The sequence below is a fragment of the Chinchilla lanigera genome, unplaced genomic scaffold, assembly GCF_000276665.1.
Source record: "Chinchilla lanigera isolate Chin_1 unplaced genomic scaffold, ChiLan1.0 scaffold00080, whole genome shotgun sequence".
Lineage (NCBI taxonomy): Eukaryota > Metazoa > Chordata > Mammalia > Rodentia > Chinchillidae > Chinchilla > Chinchilla lanigera.
This window is the reverse complement of record NW_004955481.1, coordinates 10103860-10124992: the sequence shown is the minus strand read 5'-3', so window position 1 is coordinate 10124992 and position 21133 is coordinate 10103860. Positions and strand designations below refer to the sequence as shown.

The 21133-nt window shown below is 36.6% G+C and overlaps 1 protein-coding gene across 3 annotated transcripts in view; it reads right to left on the bottom strand.

Annotated features, from left to right (window-relative positions):
* The window catches only part of Ap2b1 (adaptor-related protein complex 2, beta 1 subunit), a 114050-nt gene that overhangs the window by 50078 nt on the left and 42839 nt on the right, over positions 1 to 21133 (bottom strand). For all 3 annotated transcript variants that reach the window (XM_005402877.2, XM_005402876.2, XM_005402881.2), the window contains exons 11-14: positions 20245 to 20410; positions 18681 to 18779; positions 13934 to 14193; positions 10513 to 10705 (exon numbers count right to left, since the gene is read on the bottom strand). In XM_005402877.2, coding sequence (XP_005402934.1) covers positions 10513 to 10705; positions 13934 to 14193; positions 18681 to 18779; positions 20245 to 20410 — 718 coding nt within the window. The remainder of the gene's footprint in view (positions 1 to 10512; positions 10706 to 13933; positions 14194 to 18680; positions 18780 to 20244; positions 20411 to 21133) is intronic.

Here is a 21133-nt window from a genome sequence, read left to right as displayed (position 1 = left end):
AGTTCAGTTCCCGGTACTGGAGAAAAACCAAAAAAAAAAAAAAAATATTGCCTTAGAGGAGTAATGACTTTAGAACTTCTGAATAAAAAGGAGATAATAATAAAAAGAAGATAATAATAAAAGAAAAACCCTTTTCTAAGAACAATGCTAAGTACAAAAAAATGGAAGGGTTTCTATACAAGGTCTGACTTGATGGGTTTTATGACCTTCTGATAAGATTTCTCCCTCTAACTACTCCCTCTTCTGGTCAGACTTACAACCCAAGCTTGAAAGAGAATTCTTTATGGTCCTGGGTTGGCATTCAATGATAAGAAAAAAAAAGACATTAGTAAGAAAGTTTTACCAAATATGCTGAAATCAATACAAAGCATTGAGAATAAGGATTCATTGGTGATACTTAGACACAAGGAAATAATGCCCATTTACAGTTCTTATTTTCTTAGATTTCATTACCTTTGAATATTATGTAACTATCTTTGCTAGAAAAGATCTGAATGTAGTCTTCTCCTATGCTGATCAATTATACTCAAAACCATAGAAGAAGCTGAAAAAATAATCTTGATATGCTCTTGCTTATGTTCAGTATTACAGAGACAACTAGTTAGAATTAAGAACCCTGATTTGATACAGACAGGGTCCCAAGGGTACCAGAGACACATAGGCACAACATAAAGGTTCACCTAATTGTGTTATGTTCAGAAAGTAAAGGGAAATGACAGTTTACATGTTTTCTCACTAGCAAGTCTATATAGCTCACTCAGACTTTATTCTGAAACTTTGCTCTGAATGTAAAAGATTCCAAGAGAAGTTGTTCTCCTCTGGGAGTACGGCAAGGTGCAGAATGATGGGGAGAAGAGAACAGTGACTCATACAGAGACGGCAGCAAGGACGGAAATGACTTCTCTAGTAAGAGGCCTCACCTAACTACTACTGTGATAAGCAGAGGGAAGCAGATAATCAAGAAAAAAAGAAAGTTACTGGTCTGAACTAGACACCGACCAGGTCAGTGAGGCTCATCCATCTGGAAAATACTGTGAGCCCCCACTTACCAGGGGCTTACACAAATCAATTAAATTAGGGCTTGTGAAATTTAGAGTAATATTCATTATCTAGTGAGCTGGTGAGAGCCATGAGTGAAAAGGAATAGGTGTTCATGAGTGGCTTTAGTCCAAGTTTGGTGTCTTGATACAGTTAAATCTTCAATTTATGGACCTTCGAGTTGTGAACTTTCACAGATGTGCTGTACAAGGCACACTCTGTCAGATTATGAACAAATCCAATTTATGACTCTTTTCCTAGAACAGAACTCATTTCTAAGTCAGGGGCTTACTGGACTATGTTTTAAGTGTCTCTTGGAGTTGTTCACAGCCAGTTGTCCCCAGGGTTGCCTTTCTGAATCAGGATTCAAAAAGAAGGGACAGGTGCCAATTTCAGGAAGACAATATTTGAAATGCTGAAAGCTGACCTTTCCTAAAGGTCTTTAGTTGATAATCAAGTCCAAATTCCCTACTAGTTGTATAGTTCCCCAATCTAAACCACAGTAGTTGTGTCATTAAATAACACTGTCAAACAGTGGTCACTTCACCACATTTGAAGTATTGCTGAGTGAGCCCCAGTTCATGATGAGTTACACAATTATGCCATTGCGCTATTAAATTAGCAACTAGAAGGCAAGCAGTAATTTCACAGTGTCTTACTGTAACTCACAGGTTAAAGGTATTTCAGCATGATTTCATGAGCTATGCAACAGATCCAGGTAGAGTCAAAAGTTCAAGAGCTGAGCCCACATGTAAAAGTTCCAGGTCCAGCCAGGTATAGTTGCACACACCTATAATCCCAGCACTTGGGAGGCTGAGCCAGGAGGATCACTGCAAGTTTGAGGCCAGCCTAGGCTACAAAGTGAGTTCAAGGTTAGCCTGAACTGCATAATGAATATAGTGAAACCATGCCTCAAAAAGACACACACACACACACACACACACACATTCCAGGTCCACTACAGATCCCAACAGGAAATACCAAATTCAATGTCTATAATGCTATGATAGCAGAACTACAAAGAAAGAGCTCAACACTGATGTCCTAAAAGAGAACAATATTGCCTGACTCCAAGAAAATTTTTAAAAAGTTCTTTAAAAAGAATATTAACTGGGATGGCCACTAAGGAATTAAAAAAAAAAATTCCCACATATTATCACAGTGACAGACCTGGGTTAGTTCATTTGAGGTATATCTGGCCAGTCCAAAGTATACCTATCTGCTTCTAAAACTGTGCAGCTGCTTGTCTCTCTCAAGATATCTTTTTTTTTTTTTTGGTTTTGGTTTTTCTCCGGTACCAGGAACCGAACTCACGACCTTGTGCTTGCCAGGCAGGCGCTTTGCCGCTGAGCTAAATCCTCAGCCCCTCTCAAGATATCTTAATTACTGCTGTAAATACTAAGCTCTGATATGTCTATGTTCATGTCCAAAACTCTCATTTCTTTTATATGATACTTTCCAAAGCTCACAGACCTGAAAGGAATTTTAGGAATCTACCAATATACCTTACCAACAGCTCTGTGAATGAGTAGTCAATAGAACAATGTACAAGCAGGATATAGTGATTTCCATCACAATTACTTTTGAAATTAACTGCTTTCAAAACCCTCTTGGTTTCAAAAATATCTGTGTTTTCCTATCAGGGTTTAAGATTTCAGAAGGCATATAACCTCTCTTAGGCAAAAGTATTGTTTTCAGCTACTGGCAGAAATTTTAATTGATCTTCCAAAAGGTACATAGAAAAAGCACCATAATAGTAATGAAGTTAAAGAAAGGACTGTCACTATACAAAAGCTATTGTGTAAATCGATGGCTGAGAGTTGCCTTGACATGGAATTGCTTAAGTCAGTGATGGCAAACCTTTTAGAAATGAGTGTCCAAACTGCAATCCAAGATGCTCTTATTTATCACAAAGTGCCAATACTGCAGTTAAACCTGAATACTGAGGTTTTAGTTTTAAAAAAAAAAAAAACAATTTACACATTAACATCTTTTGTTTTAAAAGAAAAACAAGTGTGCCACAGGTTTGTCACTACTGGCCTAAGTAACTGAGTTCACACATAATCATCAGAGGATTGCTTAACTTGAAGGAAAAAAGGCTTCTATTAATAGGACAGGGTACATCGTAAGTCCCCAACTTATGAACATTCCAGTTGAGAACTTGCACAGATATACTCACTGTCGGCTTATGAGCGAATCAGACTTATGAACAATTCTCCTGGAACATTTTTAAATTGGGGACTTACAAGAGAAAAAATCCTCACAATGGCCACAGAGCTCAATGTTGAATATAGTAAATATCTACAGGAAAAATTCTATATCCTGCTTCACTGTGCTTCACAGCATTTACCATCTCAGTATATATGTATGTATCATTTGTCTTCCCACCAGAAGATAAGCTTGCAAGGATAATTTTGTTCACATTTATATTCCTAGTATACAGAATAAAGCCTGACATATAGTACGCATTCAGTGATATTTATTTATTGAATGAATCAATGTTCTAATAACCGTGTAAGCAGGGCTACCGGCAATATTTCTTAGAAAACAATTTTCAAACAAACATCTTATTAGAGAAAAAAAATCACCAAGAGGACAGAAGGTTAACAGATTTTCATGTGCCTCCTAGGACACACTAGCCTAAACTCACACATCCAGAGGACCTTAAAGTACAGCACAGAGAGGCCTAGGGGAAGAAACCCTTGTGTTTTATCTTAATAGGTCATGGAATTTTACACTCTAAGCCCTACACATCAGTGCTTATTCTGTGCTGACAGTACTCATCATCAAGTATGACTGACACTGCAAGAGGACAACCCAGCCATGTTTATCCTGCAGCTTCAATGTGCCCTGCATTCTTCTCTATACTCTGGATTGCGTACCCCAGTTTGCAAAGGATCAAAGTAATAACTGGGTTCTAGTCTAGACAACGACAATGACAAACTGTAGGAATCATGATAGTGAAAAGAAGATAAACTTTGAAATTTTGAAGAAGTCCTTGGTTTAAATTCCATGTCTGACTCACTGGCCATGTGATCTTCAGTATTCTGTAAAATGGGTTTTTTTTTGGTACTGGGATTTGAACTCAGGACCTTGTACTTGCCAGGCAGGTGCTTATGTGGCTGAGCTATATCCTCGGCCCCTGTTTTTTTAATCTTTTTTTTTTTTTTTTCAGTATTCTGTAAAATGGAGCCCAATATCAATTCTGTTATTGAGTTGTTTTAAGGATTAGAAATTACAAAAGTTCTAGCACAAGGACTAGCATTGAGTAACTAGTGATTACTCTCAAAACTGCCTGCTGTGGTTTGGATTAAGTATCCCTGAAAGATCCATGTAGCTCTAGCCCATGGTGCTGTTGTGTAGTAGTGGAATCTTTTAAGAGGCAGGATTTAGTGGGAAGTCCTTTAGTCATTATGGTGTACCTTTTAACAGGACAGTGGAACCCTAACTTCTTCCTCCTGCTCACTTCTCAGAAATGAGGTGAGAGGTTTTGGTTCGCGATGTGCTCCTGCTATAAATACACTTCCTCGTCATAAGCCCAAAAGCAACAGGACCAGCTGATCATGGATTGAAACCCCTAAACTGTGAGCCAAAATGAATCTTTTCTCCTTATAAGTCAATTATCTTAGGTTTCTGTTAATAATGACAGATAACTGACCGACACCGTCTGAGGCCTGCCTGGACTAAACTCATGTATGTGATAAAAGATAATGGTTACAGAAGCCACAGTGAAAGCTTTATAATACAAAATTGGGCGACAACTTATAAAATTCTTTCCATACAACTAAAAAAAAAAGCTATTAAGTCACTGCACAGCTCTTCCAAAGGAAGAAAAATGAAGGGACAACACTAGTATGCATGAAGAATTTTCCTGTGGACTAAAAAACTCAAAACTGTTAATAAAGTAGCTCACACACAAAAAAAATCTGAAAGGCAAAAATCTGTAAGAAACAAAGTAGGAGGTTTTGAGAAATTGAGACTTTATGAGATGCGATAAAAAAATATGGTGAATGCTGTTGCCAACTCTCATCTGAAGGAAAGGCAGGCTCACAAAAGCATCACAATGTGTCCTCACCCACTTTATGTACCAGATCTGGCACCACGTGACTTTTGGTTCTTTCCCCACAAAGTTAAAATAACTATGAAAAGTAAACGTTTTGAATGAATTCAGATCAGTGAGGCAGCCATGACAGTGTAACTAACACTAACAAAAGAAGACTTGAAAAACTGCCTCAGAAAATGGCAAGAATGATGGGATAAGTGTGCTTGAAGCAAGGGAGGGTATTCTGAGAGGCAACGTGTCTTAGTGTAAGAAATTGAAAAGGAAAATATTCACCAACTTTTTTATTACACCTCATTTAGGAAAAGACAGTTTCTCCTACAAGCCACTTCACTTCAGGTGAACATACAGACACTACATTCCTCTTGTATAGAATCCTCCCTCAACATACAGAAAGGGTATTCTGGATAACAGAATAATGCACAGCACCCTGGAAAGGCAAGACTGTAATTTAGAAAAGGCTTCTGTTGATAGGCTCAAAGTAAGGGCAACAAATTAAAATTCAATGATTATTTCAATGATCCCCACAGATATGAGACTCCTAAGCACATAATGTACATACAAAAATTATACACATGGATATCATGTCACCTCCTACACGACACCAAACCAGAAGGATCTGCACTGTGAGAAAAATCACATCATCCAGAACAGGCAGTTTCTTATTAAATATCAGAGGCAATAAAAGAATAACAAAACCCCAGCAATATATGTCTTCTAAAATAAAGAACCAAAACCCTCCAAATAACTACTTTTGTAAGACTACAAACAATAGTATACTTTACATGTAGAAAAAAAAAATCACATAAACTGCATTACTTGAATTCACTCCACATCAAGATGACAGTTAAGTTTATATTAACAGAAGGAAGAAATACTTTATAGAGCATAATCAGAAAACATGCTCAAGGGAAAGCAAATAATGACAGGGATGTTCTAGTAAGACGAAAAGGACCAGGTGGGAAATCCATTTTGATTTAGGCCCTGTGCTGAAAAGACATTCCACTTTTATTTTCTGTTTTTTTTTGGCATTCCATTTTTAAACCTCTGCCTAAATCAATGATTTTTAAAGAGGTCTGCCTCCTTTCAGAAAGTGTATAATAACCAACCACCTGGGAGATATGGTATGTATTTTCCTTATATCACAACAATATCTTCACCCCATTCTCCTTTGGTGTAGAAATTATTGATGTTATTACCATTGATGGAAGAAGGCCAGAAAATTTAGATCTATGTGGTCAATTAATAAACATTTCCTGAATATGACAGTTCTAGAAAAGGTCACAATTCAATAAATCTTAATTTCACAAATGTGATGATGAAAGGTTAAAAAAAGGAATAAAATCTAAAGAGAGGATTACTAGGATATAAAAAGAAAAAAATATTTTCTAATGAATATGAGGTTCTAAGAAAATGGGCAGACAATCAGAAATATAAAATGTCTTCATTTTACAGTCTCCAATTATGGGAAGTGAACAGGATGAAAAGGACCTTTGGATTGAGCAACTATACTTAAACTGGTCAAATTGAACTTCCAGCAAACTTTTGATAAGCTGGATCACCTAGTAGAAAATCATAAAAACAAAAACCAAACTATCCTGAGGGGAATGCGCAAAGGTAAAGATAGACATGTCTTTTTTTGTAAACTGTGTCTAAGAAGCTCTCTAGAAAATAGTATTTTTATGTGGAAGTACTGTCAATGTTCTCAATTCTGCTGCAAAATTAAGATAACCAGTGTACCTTTAAAAAAAAAAGTCTAACTCCAATCTCACCACTTTGTTTAACTGTTCTTAGGCCCAAGTATTGATAGTAATTTGTAAAATGGTACTACTGTGGAACTAATTATGCAGCTAGAGTTGAAAATCAGCAAGCGGTTAGGAGCAGCAGTTACACGTCATTGGTAGCACTCTACTGACCCCTATGGGTGAGGTTCTGTCAGAAACTGATGTTAAAAGCATCAGCCATATCTAGAGGCCTGATGGATAGCTGTCATGGTTTGGATGGTAAGTGCCTCCCAAGGCTCCAATGCTAACGGCTTGGTCACCAGCCTGTGGTACTCTTGGAGATGGTGAAACCTAGTAGAAGGTAGGTTACTAGGGACATTCTCTTGAGTGGGATGTTGGGATCTTTGCCCTTTCCTTTCTGTATGCTTCCCGGCAACCACAAGGTGAGCAGCTTCCTCCACCAACATGCTCTAACCACAGCGACATTCTCAGGACAGGCCCAAAGGAACAGGGACAAGGTACCATGGACCTAAATCTTTAAAACCATGATAAAATTTCATCCTTATACATTGATTTTCTTAGGTACTTTGTCGCAATAATGGAAAACAAACGTTAGCCTTTCTAACCTGAGTGCTTCTTGCCAAACAACCACAGCATTCTAACTCTAGCCATGTTTTACATGCAATGTGGGTCAAATTTTACTGGTCATAAGCAATACCATTCTCCTAACAGAGTATCAAAGAAAGAGCTGCAATAATTTCACAAGTTTCTTGCCCTTCCTCAATTAATATGGGGTATGCCTGGAGATCTCTTTGTAGAAGTGTGCTTGTTACTGAAGTTAAGAGGAAAAGGGATCTGAGTTTAGCTATCAAATGGTAGCTATGGTTCAAACACCAAACTGAATTGGTTCATAGTGGTTGTAGATGTTTTATGTCCTTCCTGCACCAAATGTAGTCCATGGACCAGGAGTAACTCTAGTATCCCTGGAAGGTTGTAGAAAGTCAGACTCACAGGTCTTGTCCTAGCCTAGCAAGATCAAGATGTCTTTTGTACCAGTACAAGCTCTTGAGGCGATCCATATACACATTACAGATTGTTCTGAGAAGCGCTACTGTAAGGCAAGAATGCAAGAGATGGCACAACTAGCTAGGCACGATGGCATATGTCTGTAATCCCAGCATTCTGGGAAGCTGAGGCAGGAGGGACAAGTTCGAGCTCAGCATGGGCAATTTAGTGAGATCCTGTTTCAAAATATAAAAAAGGGTAGGGAATGTGGGTCAATGCAAAGGCCCTGGAGCAGGGGAGAAAATGGCACCATCATAGATTAAGACAACTTTAAAAATTATTTCCCTCTTTAAAACTGATAAAGTATTTTATTTTTTTTGTTTGTTTGGTTTTTTTTGTTTTTCTTCCGGTGCCAGGAATCGAACTCACGACCTCATGCTTGCCAGGCAGGTGCGTTGCTGCTGAGCTAAATCCCCAGCCCCAATAGAAGTATTTTAATAGTAGCATAGTTCAGCGCTGCTACAGAAACTTATCTTTCATACAGCCAGATTTAAGCCTGCTTGTCATGTTCTCATAAAATGAATCTGGTTCTCTGAGTGAATATATATTTAAATACAGGAAGATACAAAGCAAAAATAAGGGCTTATATTCCTTCCCATTTTGATTTCTGCGACAAGTTATATCTCAGCACTAGCTAAAAAATTTTACTGCAGAAACTTGCTGGTGCTATAAAACCAAGAATACTATTTAAAATCCCAAAGTGAGGAAAACCTCATGTTTAGTTACATAGGAAAATTACTGGGCCTATCTAGCAAAGACTACATAATTTGAAAACCAACTTACTTTCTTACCCCAAAAAGAATATCCTTTACAAAAAAAGGTGAGGGCAAAAAAGAAAAAATGGAAAAAACCTCATGTATAATTTTAGCTACTACAAGCCAAGTAAGTTCTAACAACTTTTCTATCTGAAGCTACACAAGTAGAAATTCTAACAGATGACTGGTGGGTAATATACAGGGATAAAACTCACTGGTTTTGGGGGCTGGCAAGAGCTAAAACAAAGTCAAATGGAAATAACATGCTCTTTCTTTCCATGCCAAAGTGGTCCAAGAAGCAAGAGTGCAGAATCCTGGGCCTGGCAACACGAAAATACAGGCTCCTTTCCCCTTCCATCCCTCAATTCTTCTTTTTCACTCTCAGATCCAATGAGTCCAACATGCAGTAAGCCACCAAGGAAAGCAGTAAGGAGGGCTGTTAACACGTTAACTCGAGGAAGATGCAATATTCAAACTGTAGCTGAAGTGTTAAAAAATAGGAAGAGTGATTTTAATTTCATAAGGGATTCTTGGGAGCCTCCATGAATAAGTATTCCTTTGTGCATCTTTCTGAGTCTATAAAAAGGCTATACAGCAATGTAGAATGATCATACGAGGAAACTATTCCACTTATAATTAATCAAATCCATTTATTAAGAATGTAAAAAGCAAATGCTATATTCTCAAGAAAGAAAGCAGGAGTGTTCATTTTTGTCAATGAGCTGAAGTTCACTGCTGGGCCAGTGTATGGAATATGGAAGCAGTGACTTTCCATTAGTAAAATGCACAACCCACAGAGATGGGACTAACTCTATTTTCTTAGAGTTTTTGCCAGCCAAAATGTAAACAGACCTGTTCTGGCTGGCAGAAGCCCCAGACAATACTGTTCTTTAAGGATAAGAGATGATGCCAGTGCAGGTAGCAGAGTGTGAAGCTGTTTTGTTTATACAGTCTCTGAGAACATTATATTTTTATATCTATGGTATTTGCCTTCCAATGATGTTGGGAAATAAATCAATTTGTTGGGCATCTTTCTAATCTTTAGGTTGACAAACATCTCATTTGCAGGTACCTAGCTAAGGAAAAAAAAATCTTAATTCCACCAGTTAACTATCTAGTTTACAGGAAGCTACTTGATGAGCTCCGTGATTTTCCTGGCCTTCTCTCCACTGACTGAAGGTCACACTTAGTATCTGTCGTATATTTTGTACAGCAACAAAAAGTAATTTCGGTTTCCATTGGTGGCACATATTCACAGATACTATAGACTTTGGAGCCTTTTAGTATTAGAATCCTGGAAGCTAATTAAATTGGAAGTATGACAAAGTAGAGGAGGTGGGGAAGAAGGGGAAAAAAGAACCAATTGAGAAGTTTTTCTCAACTGTAACTGAGGAACATTTTATATAAAAATGGTTTGAATGACTGTCTCAAAACCTTTCAGTACAAAGCACAGCCAATAAAATATTTAAAAGGCCGAGGGCCTGAAAGACTCAAAATAGGATGATCTTTATGAGTTCATTTTAGTACTGTTCAGGTTAAAAGGAGAATTTACAGGGGTTATCTAGTGTCAAGAAACAGAAACAATAATAAACTCTGGAAAGGATACTAGGCATTAAGATTGCTGAACAGTAGGCTGATTAAATAGCAAAAGTTTATTTAGAGTCAGGACAATAAAATAATCCTAATTTGCAGAAATACCTCATATCAATAATGAATATTATTATAATTAACTCTCTAAAGACAAGTAATGCTGTCCTTTACCAAAGGACATCATTGCTCCTCAAGGAAAGGTCTACTTCTAAAAAGCTTTAATACTGTTCTCTAGCATATCAAGAAATAAAAATAATAAAGAGAGAAGAAAGATGCTTACCAGACTATCAAGTCCTCCTCCCAAGAGATCCACGGCTCCCATCTGCATGGAGGACACCTGTGGCACGTTGACTGGGGGACCAAGGTCAAGATTTAAAAGATCCCCAAGAAGGTCACCTTGAGAGGGGATAACCTGAGGCTGTTCCAGGCTGGTTGCAGTGGTAGTGCCAACAGGACTGTCACCTGCGTCAGTGCTGCAGTCACATGCACACAGAAGAGAAAAGAGAAAAGTCAGTTTCACCTAGGACAAAATGACAAGACAACAAATGAATGTCAGTAACTATAAAACACTATAAACACTGAATTAGTAAGTTGAAATAACTCTTTTCTTTAAAGAAAATCTAGATGGTTTTTGACAATCTTCAATACAGAAGACAAAAGAAATTTAAAAATTAAAGTACAGAAAACAAACACAAGCTAAGAAAAAAAAAGATTAATGATGCTTGTAATTAATCAGAGGGAATCTGAAAGGATGCTAATAAAATAAGACACTTAAGTGTTCTTGGTTTTTGGAGCTGGGGTCTGAATGCCATGCTTTGCACATGCTGAGCACAGGCTCTCCCACTGAGTTACACCCACAGCCCAAAATCATCATTTCTTAATTGTTAGGTTTAAAGAAAGACGGTATGGTCATTAGAAAAGTTTCAAGCAAGAAAAAAGTAAGAACAGAGGTCCAATAGGCAACTAAGGACATGGAACTATTAGTCAAAGTTAGATAATAAATTTGGGGAGCAATTCATGTACATATTTCAGGTGGATTACCAAGGGGGAAGGTATGATAAAAAGAACAGGGGATCAAATGTTGGCTCCACTAATTGCTAGTTGCACAATTCTAGCAGGGGGCAACTTTTCTGAGACAACTTCTTTATCAATAAAATGATAACAGTATTACCCAAACACAGTGCCCCATTATAGCAAGGATCAAATGATAACATCGTACAAATAGTAAAGGCCTAATATATCAGCAGTAGCTGTGGTTGGTAGATAAGTTCCCTAAGAAAATACAAAGAGAAGCACAGAAAGACAAAGGTCAGGATGAGTTGAGCCTTTTGATACAACCAAGATTAATGATCAGGGAAGAGAATGAACATAGAACTGCAAAGATTAAAGAGAGAAAAACAACTGAAGAAAGATGGCTGACAATGAAAAGGTATCAAGGAAGCCATGATGAAAACAGGTCAGATTGGGGCTGGGGATTTAGCTCAGCGGCACAGCGCCTGCCTGGCAAGCATGAGGTCGTGAGTTCAATTCCCAGTACTGGAAAAAAACAAAAAAACAAACAAACAAACAAAAAATAGGTCAGATATAAAGAAGTCAAAAGGGAAGTTATTTCATATATACTTGCCAAAAAATATGAAATCTTCAGAGAGTATTTTCTACACATGAAATTATGTCATTTAATGATGTGTCATTCAAGAAATATGACAGAATACAGGGACTTATTAGTCCCTCTGAGTAGAAGGTAGAATAAGTAGCACTGCATATATATATATTTTTTACTATAATCAAACACTATGAGGAGATAAAGTGAGTCTGATGACAAGAAGTAAATCACTTCATAGATGCATGATAAACATAAAAGAACATGATAAATGATTAGCATATATTTTTTCTAAATGAGAAAAATTAATATGAAAGTTTCCCATTGTGAACTCATAGGAACTTCATAATGTCATCAAAGCAATACTTTTAAATGTCAAAGTTGTCTAAATTAGACAATTTACCACCGTACCCCCATAGAACAGCTGACAAAAAGCACTAAAGTAGGGAGCACTTTTCCCATTCCCAAATGATTTTAAAAGATCCAGTGAAATAGGTTTTTAAAAGCAATTTTAAATTTTGACAAGGGGTAGAGTAAGGTTTTAAAGTGTTGCTTTCACTCATATTGGAAGTGTATTACTTAATCATCTTATGGTGCAGAAAGGTGTTACTGAGCTAGGTAGGAAGGAAATAACTGACAGAATGTCATTTGCAAAATGCATTATCCTCAGTTATATCAAAGGGTATTTCTCCTGTATTTTCCTACACCTGTTAAAAACAATAGGCAAGCACAAGAGGGTTATCCAAATAGGAACCATAAGGAATTGTGAAGGTAACAAATTAAAGGCTATTAATCAGATAAAGACATTGTGTTTCTTTCAGATAGTGTTCTTCTGTTCAAGAAAGAGCTGTTTCTGTTTGCTGATTTTTTTTAAACTTTCTTCTTCCCACTTAAGAGCCAAAAGTTATCAGAAGGCTAGATTAAATGGCATATAAATATGTTTACATTGGCAAGTTACAATACAAAATATTATCTATATAAAAATTTGAAGCACAGACAAGAACTTAGAAGTCAAACAGTTATATCCAGAGAATATTAAAACATGCTTGCCTACAAGGAGAAATACCATAACTTATTCCAAAGCCTTATCTTTATGAATTTACATATCTCTCAATTAAAAATCAAAGCACCTGCCCTAAACCAAAGCCTCAGCTAAGGTCATAAAAGATTAATAATCATTTTCTAGGGTATTACCTTTTTCCTTTTTTCTCTGTATCTACAGCTTGTTAAAATAGAGCCCAAAATGCTGATTACACCAATGTGTAAAGCACTAAATTCAATGTTTTGGTCATACATGAAATATACATTAAACAATGCTACAAGACGTTCATTAATGGAAAGCCAATTATTCTGGGAACCAATTCTTTCTTTCTTTTCAGTGCTTGGGACCAAACGAAGGGTCTTACATATGTTAGGCAAGTGCTTTACCACTGAGTTACATCCTGACCCCTCTGAGAGCAAATTCTACTTATATTTAAGGTTTTTTATGATTGATGAAGGAATCAGGTTCTGGAAAGTTTCCAAATTACTTGTTATAGGAGTTTATTAGAATATCGCTCCTTCCTAATTAAAATTTTCAGGTATCTACCAAGCAAGTGCTCCATGGTACCTGAAGGCCTGTTCATAACTGCATTTCCTTATTAATATGATAAACTTAATTTGGTAAGTAACTGAAAAACTATATGCATATAGAATTTAGGCTGTTTATAGAAAACATTCCTGCAAACATTATTTCGTTAATAGTTTTATTCTATGAGAGAAGTAGTATATAACTTTATCCATCTAAGCCTCAACCAAAGCTATAGGAAGGGATAAACCTAGCAAAACACAAACAGGATTTTTCCCCCCAGGTTTTCAACTCTGGGAATGTTTCTCAACTCAGGAGAAACTTAAGCAATTTTCAGACTTTGTCAATTTAAAAGTTCTTCTCCATCACATTTTTTCTAAGCATTATCATATTCCTATATTGAAGCCTTGGGGAAGTACAGTAGTGGGTTTGCAAAGTCCACAGCAAGTTTTTTTCAATCCTGTAAAAGCAGGAGGAAAACCGACTCTGTTCAAACAAAGTCACTCCTCATTCAAACCTAGTTTACCTGCTTACCTCCCATGATGAATTGGCAAGTGTTTGCGATGGATCCCATGACTCCCTTCTACAAAAGCATTGGGGGGCTTATGATACACAGAGGCCAAAGAACCAATGTGGCAGATCAGCTCATCCAGGAGAGTTGGCTCAATAAGGTCTGTTTCCTCAGAGATTAGTGGCTTCTCAGACAAGACTACTTCTTTGGCTGTCACTGGGTCAGTTGAGAGAAGGCGCCAATAAATATAGCCCCGATCTCGAAGGTCAGGATTATCAGAATCCTAATGAAAAAGTAAATGCACAAAAGTTTAGAAGGAACTGTTCCCCATAAGAAACCCAAACTGCTAGATTTACTGTCAAGGCAACATTGTAATGATTTACACAGGTTAACTATTAAGATAATTCATTGAGACTCTTTGTAGTTTTAATATAGTCATAACCCTGCAATCATTAATATTTTAAGGAATTTAAATATAAATTGAGATGGGTTAGCCCTAAGACTCAAATTCAAAGGGAAATTAGAAAAGGAAAATAAAGTGATCTGGTGAAAGTTACCTGGCTGAGACGGACTTGGGACATAAAAATAATTTTTTCAATTGCTATAAATATTACCAGGATTATTTGTAACATTTATTTTATATATATTTCACCCATATTTTTCTTTCTCATTCAAATATTTATGTTATCTCCTGTGAAGTCATTGGCTAAGCTCTAAAAATAAAGATAGAATCTTGACTTTAAGTAGCTCACAAAATTTTAAATATTACAATGTAGTGTGAAAGGAACTATTATCTATACAATCAAAACATCACTAAAAAGAGTATGCAACTAAGTGCTTTCAAAAAGGATAGCACTTCAGATGAATGAGGCTTTAGAAAAAAATCAAATCAGAAATAATATATAATACAGAGATAAGTGACCATAATGAAAGACATGCTTAGTGACTGTACAGAAGATAGAGATAAAAAAAAATAGAGGAGCTTAGGAAAATAATGAAACCATGAACATCCAACATAGGAAAGAAATGGAATCCATGAAAGAGATTTAAACAGATTTTTTATTTTTTGAGACAGAGTCTCCCTATGCAGTTCAGACTGACCTTGAGCTCACTTTGTAGCCCAGGCTGGTCTCAAACTTGCAAGGATCCTCCTGCCTCGGCCTCCCAAGTGCTGGGATTACAGGCATTCACCACCATGCCTGGCCTTCAAACAGGTATCTAGGAGATTAAAAATTTCACTGAAAGTACACACAGCAGAATGAGCCAGTGTGAGAACAGAATTTCAGATATAGAAGACAGGATTGCAGTTAGCAATCATGAAAAGAAAGGTTGCTTAAAAATAGTAAGCAATCATGAGAAGTCAATCCAGCAGCTGCTAGATGATGCAAAGAAGAATAACAAGATTGACTGGAGTCAATCAAAAAGCAGGAGAGAGCATAAATGACATATAAAACCTGTTCATAGAAGTCATAGCAGAAAACTTCTCAAACAGGGAAAAAGAATTTGACATCACAGTAAGTGAGGCATACAGAACTCCAATTAGCCATGATCAAAAAATCTACATTAAGGCATATAATAGTCAAGATTCCAGAAATTTAACACAAGAACAGAATATTACAAGCTGTGAGAGAAAAGAAACAAGTCACCTATAGAGGAAAGCCCATCAGAATCACAGCAGACTTCTCAACACAAACCTTCAGGTCAAGGAGAGCTTGGAGTGAAGTATTCGAAGCCTTAAAAGAAAAAAAAAAAACACCTCCAACCCAGATTGATGCACCCTGCAAAACTATCCTTCAACTTTAGTGCACGTGCTACTGAAGAGAGCACAAAAACTATCTTTCAAAATTGATGGAGAAATAAGATACTTCTACGACAAAGAACACTTTAGGAAATGAATGAGCACCAAGCTAGAACTCAAAAATGTTATGAAGGATATTCTAAACAGAGTTAACAAGGATTACAACTGCATGACCCCCCAACAGAATGTATCCACCAGTTAAGGCAAAAAAAACAGAGGGGGACAAAAGGGAGACAACAACAGGAAAGTAATATGACAAGGATAAGTCAGTTCATAGTTGTAACCATCAATGTTAATCATCTCAATTCACTAGTCAAAAGAAGCAGACTGGCAGAAGGGATCAAGAAACAAGACCCAACAATAGGCTGCATACAAGAAACACATTTAATTTAAAAAGAAATTCACAGACTGAAAGTCAAAGGATGGAAAACAATACTCTATTTGACAGGGGCACCTGCCCCCTCAAAAAATCAAGGGTCACTATCTTATTTGCAGACAAAGTGGATTTCAAGCCGAGACTGATTAAGAAAGACAAAAAAAGGTCACTACATCCTTACAAAGTGAACAATCCAAGAGGAAGAGGTAACAATGATAAATATATATGCATCAAACACCAACAATATCACCCAACTATATAAATAGTGCACACAACTATATAAAACAAATATGGGGCTGGGGATTTAGCTCAGCGGCAAAGCGCCTGCCTGGCAAGCACAACGTCGTGAGTTCGGTTCCTGGTACCAGAGAAAAACAAAAACAAAAAAAAAAAACCCAAATATGAATGGACATGAAAAATCAAATAATACAGTTATAATGGGGGAATCTCAATACTCTATTGTCATAAATTAAAAAATCAACGAGATATTAGAACTGAATCAAATTTTTGAAAAAATGGACTTAGTAGATGTCTACAGAGTATTCCACCCCATGACATCAGAATACAAATTCTTCTCAGCTGCACATGGGATGTTCTCCAAAATAAACCGCATACTAGCTCATAGAACATGCTTAAATAAATGCAAGGAATTGAAGTTATCCCGTGCATTTTATCAGATCAGACTGCAATGAAATTGGAAATCAATGGCAAAAGAAACCACAAGAACTTCATAAACACATGGAAATTATATAACATCCTCCTGAACAACCAATGGATCACAAATGAAATTAAAGAAGAAATTAGAGTTTCTGCAATTAAATGATAAAGACAATACTACATACTGGAACTTATGGGACACAATGAAAGCAGTCATACGAGTAAAATTTATAGCAGTGAATACCCATATCAGGGAAACAGAGTGAGCTCAAATAAACAACCTAATGTTGAACCTCAAGGTTCTAGAAAAAGAAACACTATTCAAGCCCAAAATTTGTACAAGAGAGGAAATTACAAAGATCAGAGCAGAAATTAAAACAATGGAGACTAGGAAAATACAAAGAATCAACGAGTTGAAGAACTGGTTCTTTGAAAGATTAGATAAAATTGACAGTCAATCTTAACAAAAAAAGAAAAGACCCATGCAATTAGGAATGAAAAGGGTGAAATCACAACAGATCCTTAGAAATCCAAAAATGAATTTTAAACTATCTGTATAAATAGCACGATCTTGTATTCTTTAAGCAATGTTCTCTAAACATTTACCTTAGTCAGCTTTTTATAAATACTAATGTGTAAGAGATTAAGTTTGAACTCTGAGAAGAAATAAAAATGTAACTCTCCTATGCTGCCTATTAAATATAGGCACATAGGTCTTAATAGTCAATGAAGATGGAGATAGAGCTGAGAACTTCTGAAAAGAGCTAACCAAAACCATTGTTTTCATTATTTACAGGTGAGCAGAGAGGGAACAAGACCAAATTCTTTTGGGAAATTGATTTGACAGTATGTGAGTTGCTTTAATTCTGTCATTCTATATACCTATTTAAGAGTTTAATAAAATATTGTTAAAGGGTTTTAACTTTTGATAATATACCACTAAAGAGATGAAAAAGAGAAAAATAGTAAGTTGAATATTTGAATCAGATTCCATGTGCAGATACACATCTTTACTCTGACACCTGTTAAAGTGAGTCTGTTCATTAAATCATTTAAGAGCAATAGTAAATCAGCACGGACAATGATCATTATATACAATTACATTAGAAAAATTATTTTAATTGCTATAGATCTAAAATGGTGACCTCACCTTTTAGACCAGTGGCCATGTTCCTAAAATGAGAATTCATATGAACCTCTTTTTCTTCTGAATGAAAATATCAAATAATTCCAAGAGGGGCCAAAAATATTTAAGAATTCCAGGAAAAATATCATTATCACATAAATTCATCTATCACTAACACTATAGAATCTAACTTCAAATTTTATGAATTATCATCTGGAATCAGCCTGCTATTGGAAAGATACACCAACCACCTACAATTTGGAATATGTTAAGAGGCACTGTTTTAGTATTTTAACGGGACCTAAAGACTGTATTTTTCTCAGTTAAAACCTGCCTGGCCTCTATCACAATCATGATGCTTCTGCTATGCCCAGGCATAAAAGCAACAGAGCTAGCTGATCATGGGCTTCAACCTCCAAAACAGCCAAAATATTCCCTCCCCAGCAAAAAAGAAAAAGTGTGGTGACAGACACATGTAATCCTACTACTAAGTACTGGGAGGCTGAGGCTGGAGGATTACAAGTTCAGTCCCAGCCTGGGCAACTTAGTGAGACCTTGTCTCAAATTTAAAAACATAAAAATGGTGATATAGCTACATGTGAAAGCCCTGGGTTCAATTCCCACAAATAAATAAACAGAAAAAAAAAAAAAAAAAAAAAGAAATGTTGACTGTGGTAATGCACATCTCTAATCCCCAAACATCTCAGGAGGCTGAGGTAGGAAGATCATGAGTTCCAGGCCAGCCTGAGTTACATAGCAAGACCCTGTGTTACAATTTAAAACAAGACAAATCAGCCCCTCATTTTTCCTTACCTGTGTTGCCAAACTCAAGACCTGTTGGACCAGTTCCTGTGTTTCTGACGGTTTCTTGAGGAACAGCTTCACTATGGCAGTAAGCAGAGTGAGCTGGACCTAAACAGACAAATTTGATAAAATGAAAGAAAGGTATTTGGATTATTCCCTGGTATCACCTCCAAAGTGGTGTTTTCCCATCTATGAGTTACTATGTAGTCTTTCTGATTTTGGTTAAGAGACAAAAGATCAAACTCAGCCAGTATCAACAATAGCAGCCAAAGGCATTCTAAAATACAAAGGTATTCAAGTAAAAACTTGTTAGCCTCCTATCCTCAAATTCCATTTCTGGAATCAAAAGTAGCTTGTTTCTAGGGAAGAGTATCACCTATAATTATTAAAGTAACTGCGAACATACTGACAGTGATAAAACTGGATTCTGATCAGTTCTTTCTTTTACTCTACGAAAAGCTACAAGTTTGGCCAGGTGTGGCAGCACATGCCTGTAATCTCAGCACACAAGAGGCTGACGTAGGAGAATCACTGTGAGTTAAAGACCAGTGTGAGCTACACAATGAGTTCAAGGCCAGCCTGGACTACACAGTGAGACCCTGTTCCAAAAAAAGCAAAGCAAAGCAAAGCAAAGGTACAAATTTGAGGCAATTATGGAATCATTACTGGAGCAATAACCATGACTGTACAGTTAGGTCAGATCACAGCCAATGAGAAGCGGACTGTTGAACCACAATCTACTACCTTGTACACGTATCCTGTATTAAGCCTATTGAAATTACTATGATGAATTAGATACAAGAGTTTCTATTTTCTGTGAGGACAAATGCCAGGTGGAAAGGGCTTACTGTTTGTTTCTCTGGGCGTATGGCTCTAATTTTAGTAGTCAAGAGGGACAGAAGATGGAAAGAACTCTAATCATTTAGAAGAGAATCTTTCCAAATTTCACCACATTACAACAATAAGAGGGACTATGGTTACTGAAGACAAAACTAATAACTGCATTTAACAGTGAAGATTAAAGGGAAAACCATGTTCAAGGGATCCTAAACTAAACCACTGAACTATACAGGCTTTTACTTAGGAGAATGTATGTGCTTTAAGTCAGAAGATTATAAATGTCTTAAATTTCTCACCACATGAAAATCCTTTATGTAGAGAGTCACAGGCATACTAACAAGAATGTCTAACTATCCTAGTTACAGAAAACAAAAAGGGGATTACTGCTCTAAGGCAGTGGCTGTTGAAGTGTGGTTCTGGACCAGAAGCAGCAGCAGCTCCCGCTGCCACTGCCTCCACCAGAGTCTTGTAAGAAATGCTCATCTCAGACCTACTGAATCAGACTGCAGGTGAGGCCCAGCAACACAAGCTTTAATAAGCCCTCTGGGTGTTTCCAATGCTCATTAAAGTTTGAGAACCACTGGTCAAAATTATGTAAGTTTATTATACTAGAAAAGAATAAGTACTTTTGGGAGAAAATGAACAAACAATATACATGCACAAAGAAATGGCCTTTTACTTTTTCTGGCAACTTCCCAAAGAGATGTAGGACATAGTATAGATGAGAACTTACTTGGGTACTTTCATCATGAAAACCCTCCAAGAAGCTCTCTAGTAACTCATCTGCATTGTCAATTCTTTCAGCATATTCTCCCACGATCCAAATCATGGCTGCTCGTGCGTCTGGCTCATCCAGTGAGTCTAAGTTCTCACAGAGAGTGGCAATAATACTTTCATACCTGGAAACAATAGATGGACTACGGTTACTGAACACAAAACTAAGAACTGCATTTAACAGTGAAAACTAAAGGCAAAATCATTTTCAAAGGACCCTAAAGTAAACCACTGAACTACCCAGGGTTTTACTTAGGAGAATGTATGTGCTTTAGGCATTTTGTGTTTAACAATCTTTCTTATAACTAGATCAGAGAATTTTCCTATTATGCCACTTTGCCTTTGTGGTAGCAAGTAACAGAAATCTCACTTAATTTTTAGGAAAATGAAACTGGAAAACAAGTGTCCAAATTTGAAACAGTTGCTTTGTTCCTTGTTCTACCTATGTTTCTTTCTTATAAAAAAGGTCTGTATGTTCCCCTCAAGGAACAAACACTTGTCTGACTTGTTTCTCTAAAGAAATAAGTATTCAAATACTTATTTTTACAGTTCTAGGCTCTCTTGCATTTTTATAATGTTGAATCCATCTCCTAGGCTAGTGTATAACAAATTAGATTTGGACAGCTGAATACTATACTTAATTAAGTGTCTGACCTATTTCCACTGATTAAAACAGGTTCTTGATTGCCATCAAAACCCCTTAACACAAAGCAGTCACATTTCTGTATCAGTCATATTGAGGTACACATTTCCACCCTTAATAAAAGTTTAGAAACCTAACCTTCTTTTCTAGGACAGTGACAAAAGTTTATGGTCCTCTTTCCAAAAATACCATTTCTAAAACTAAA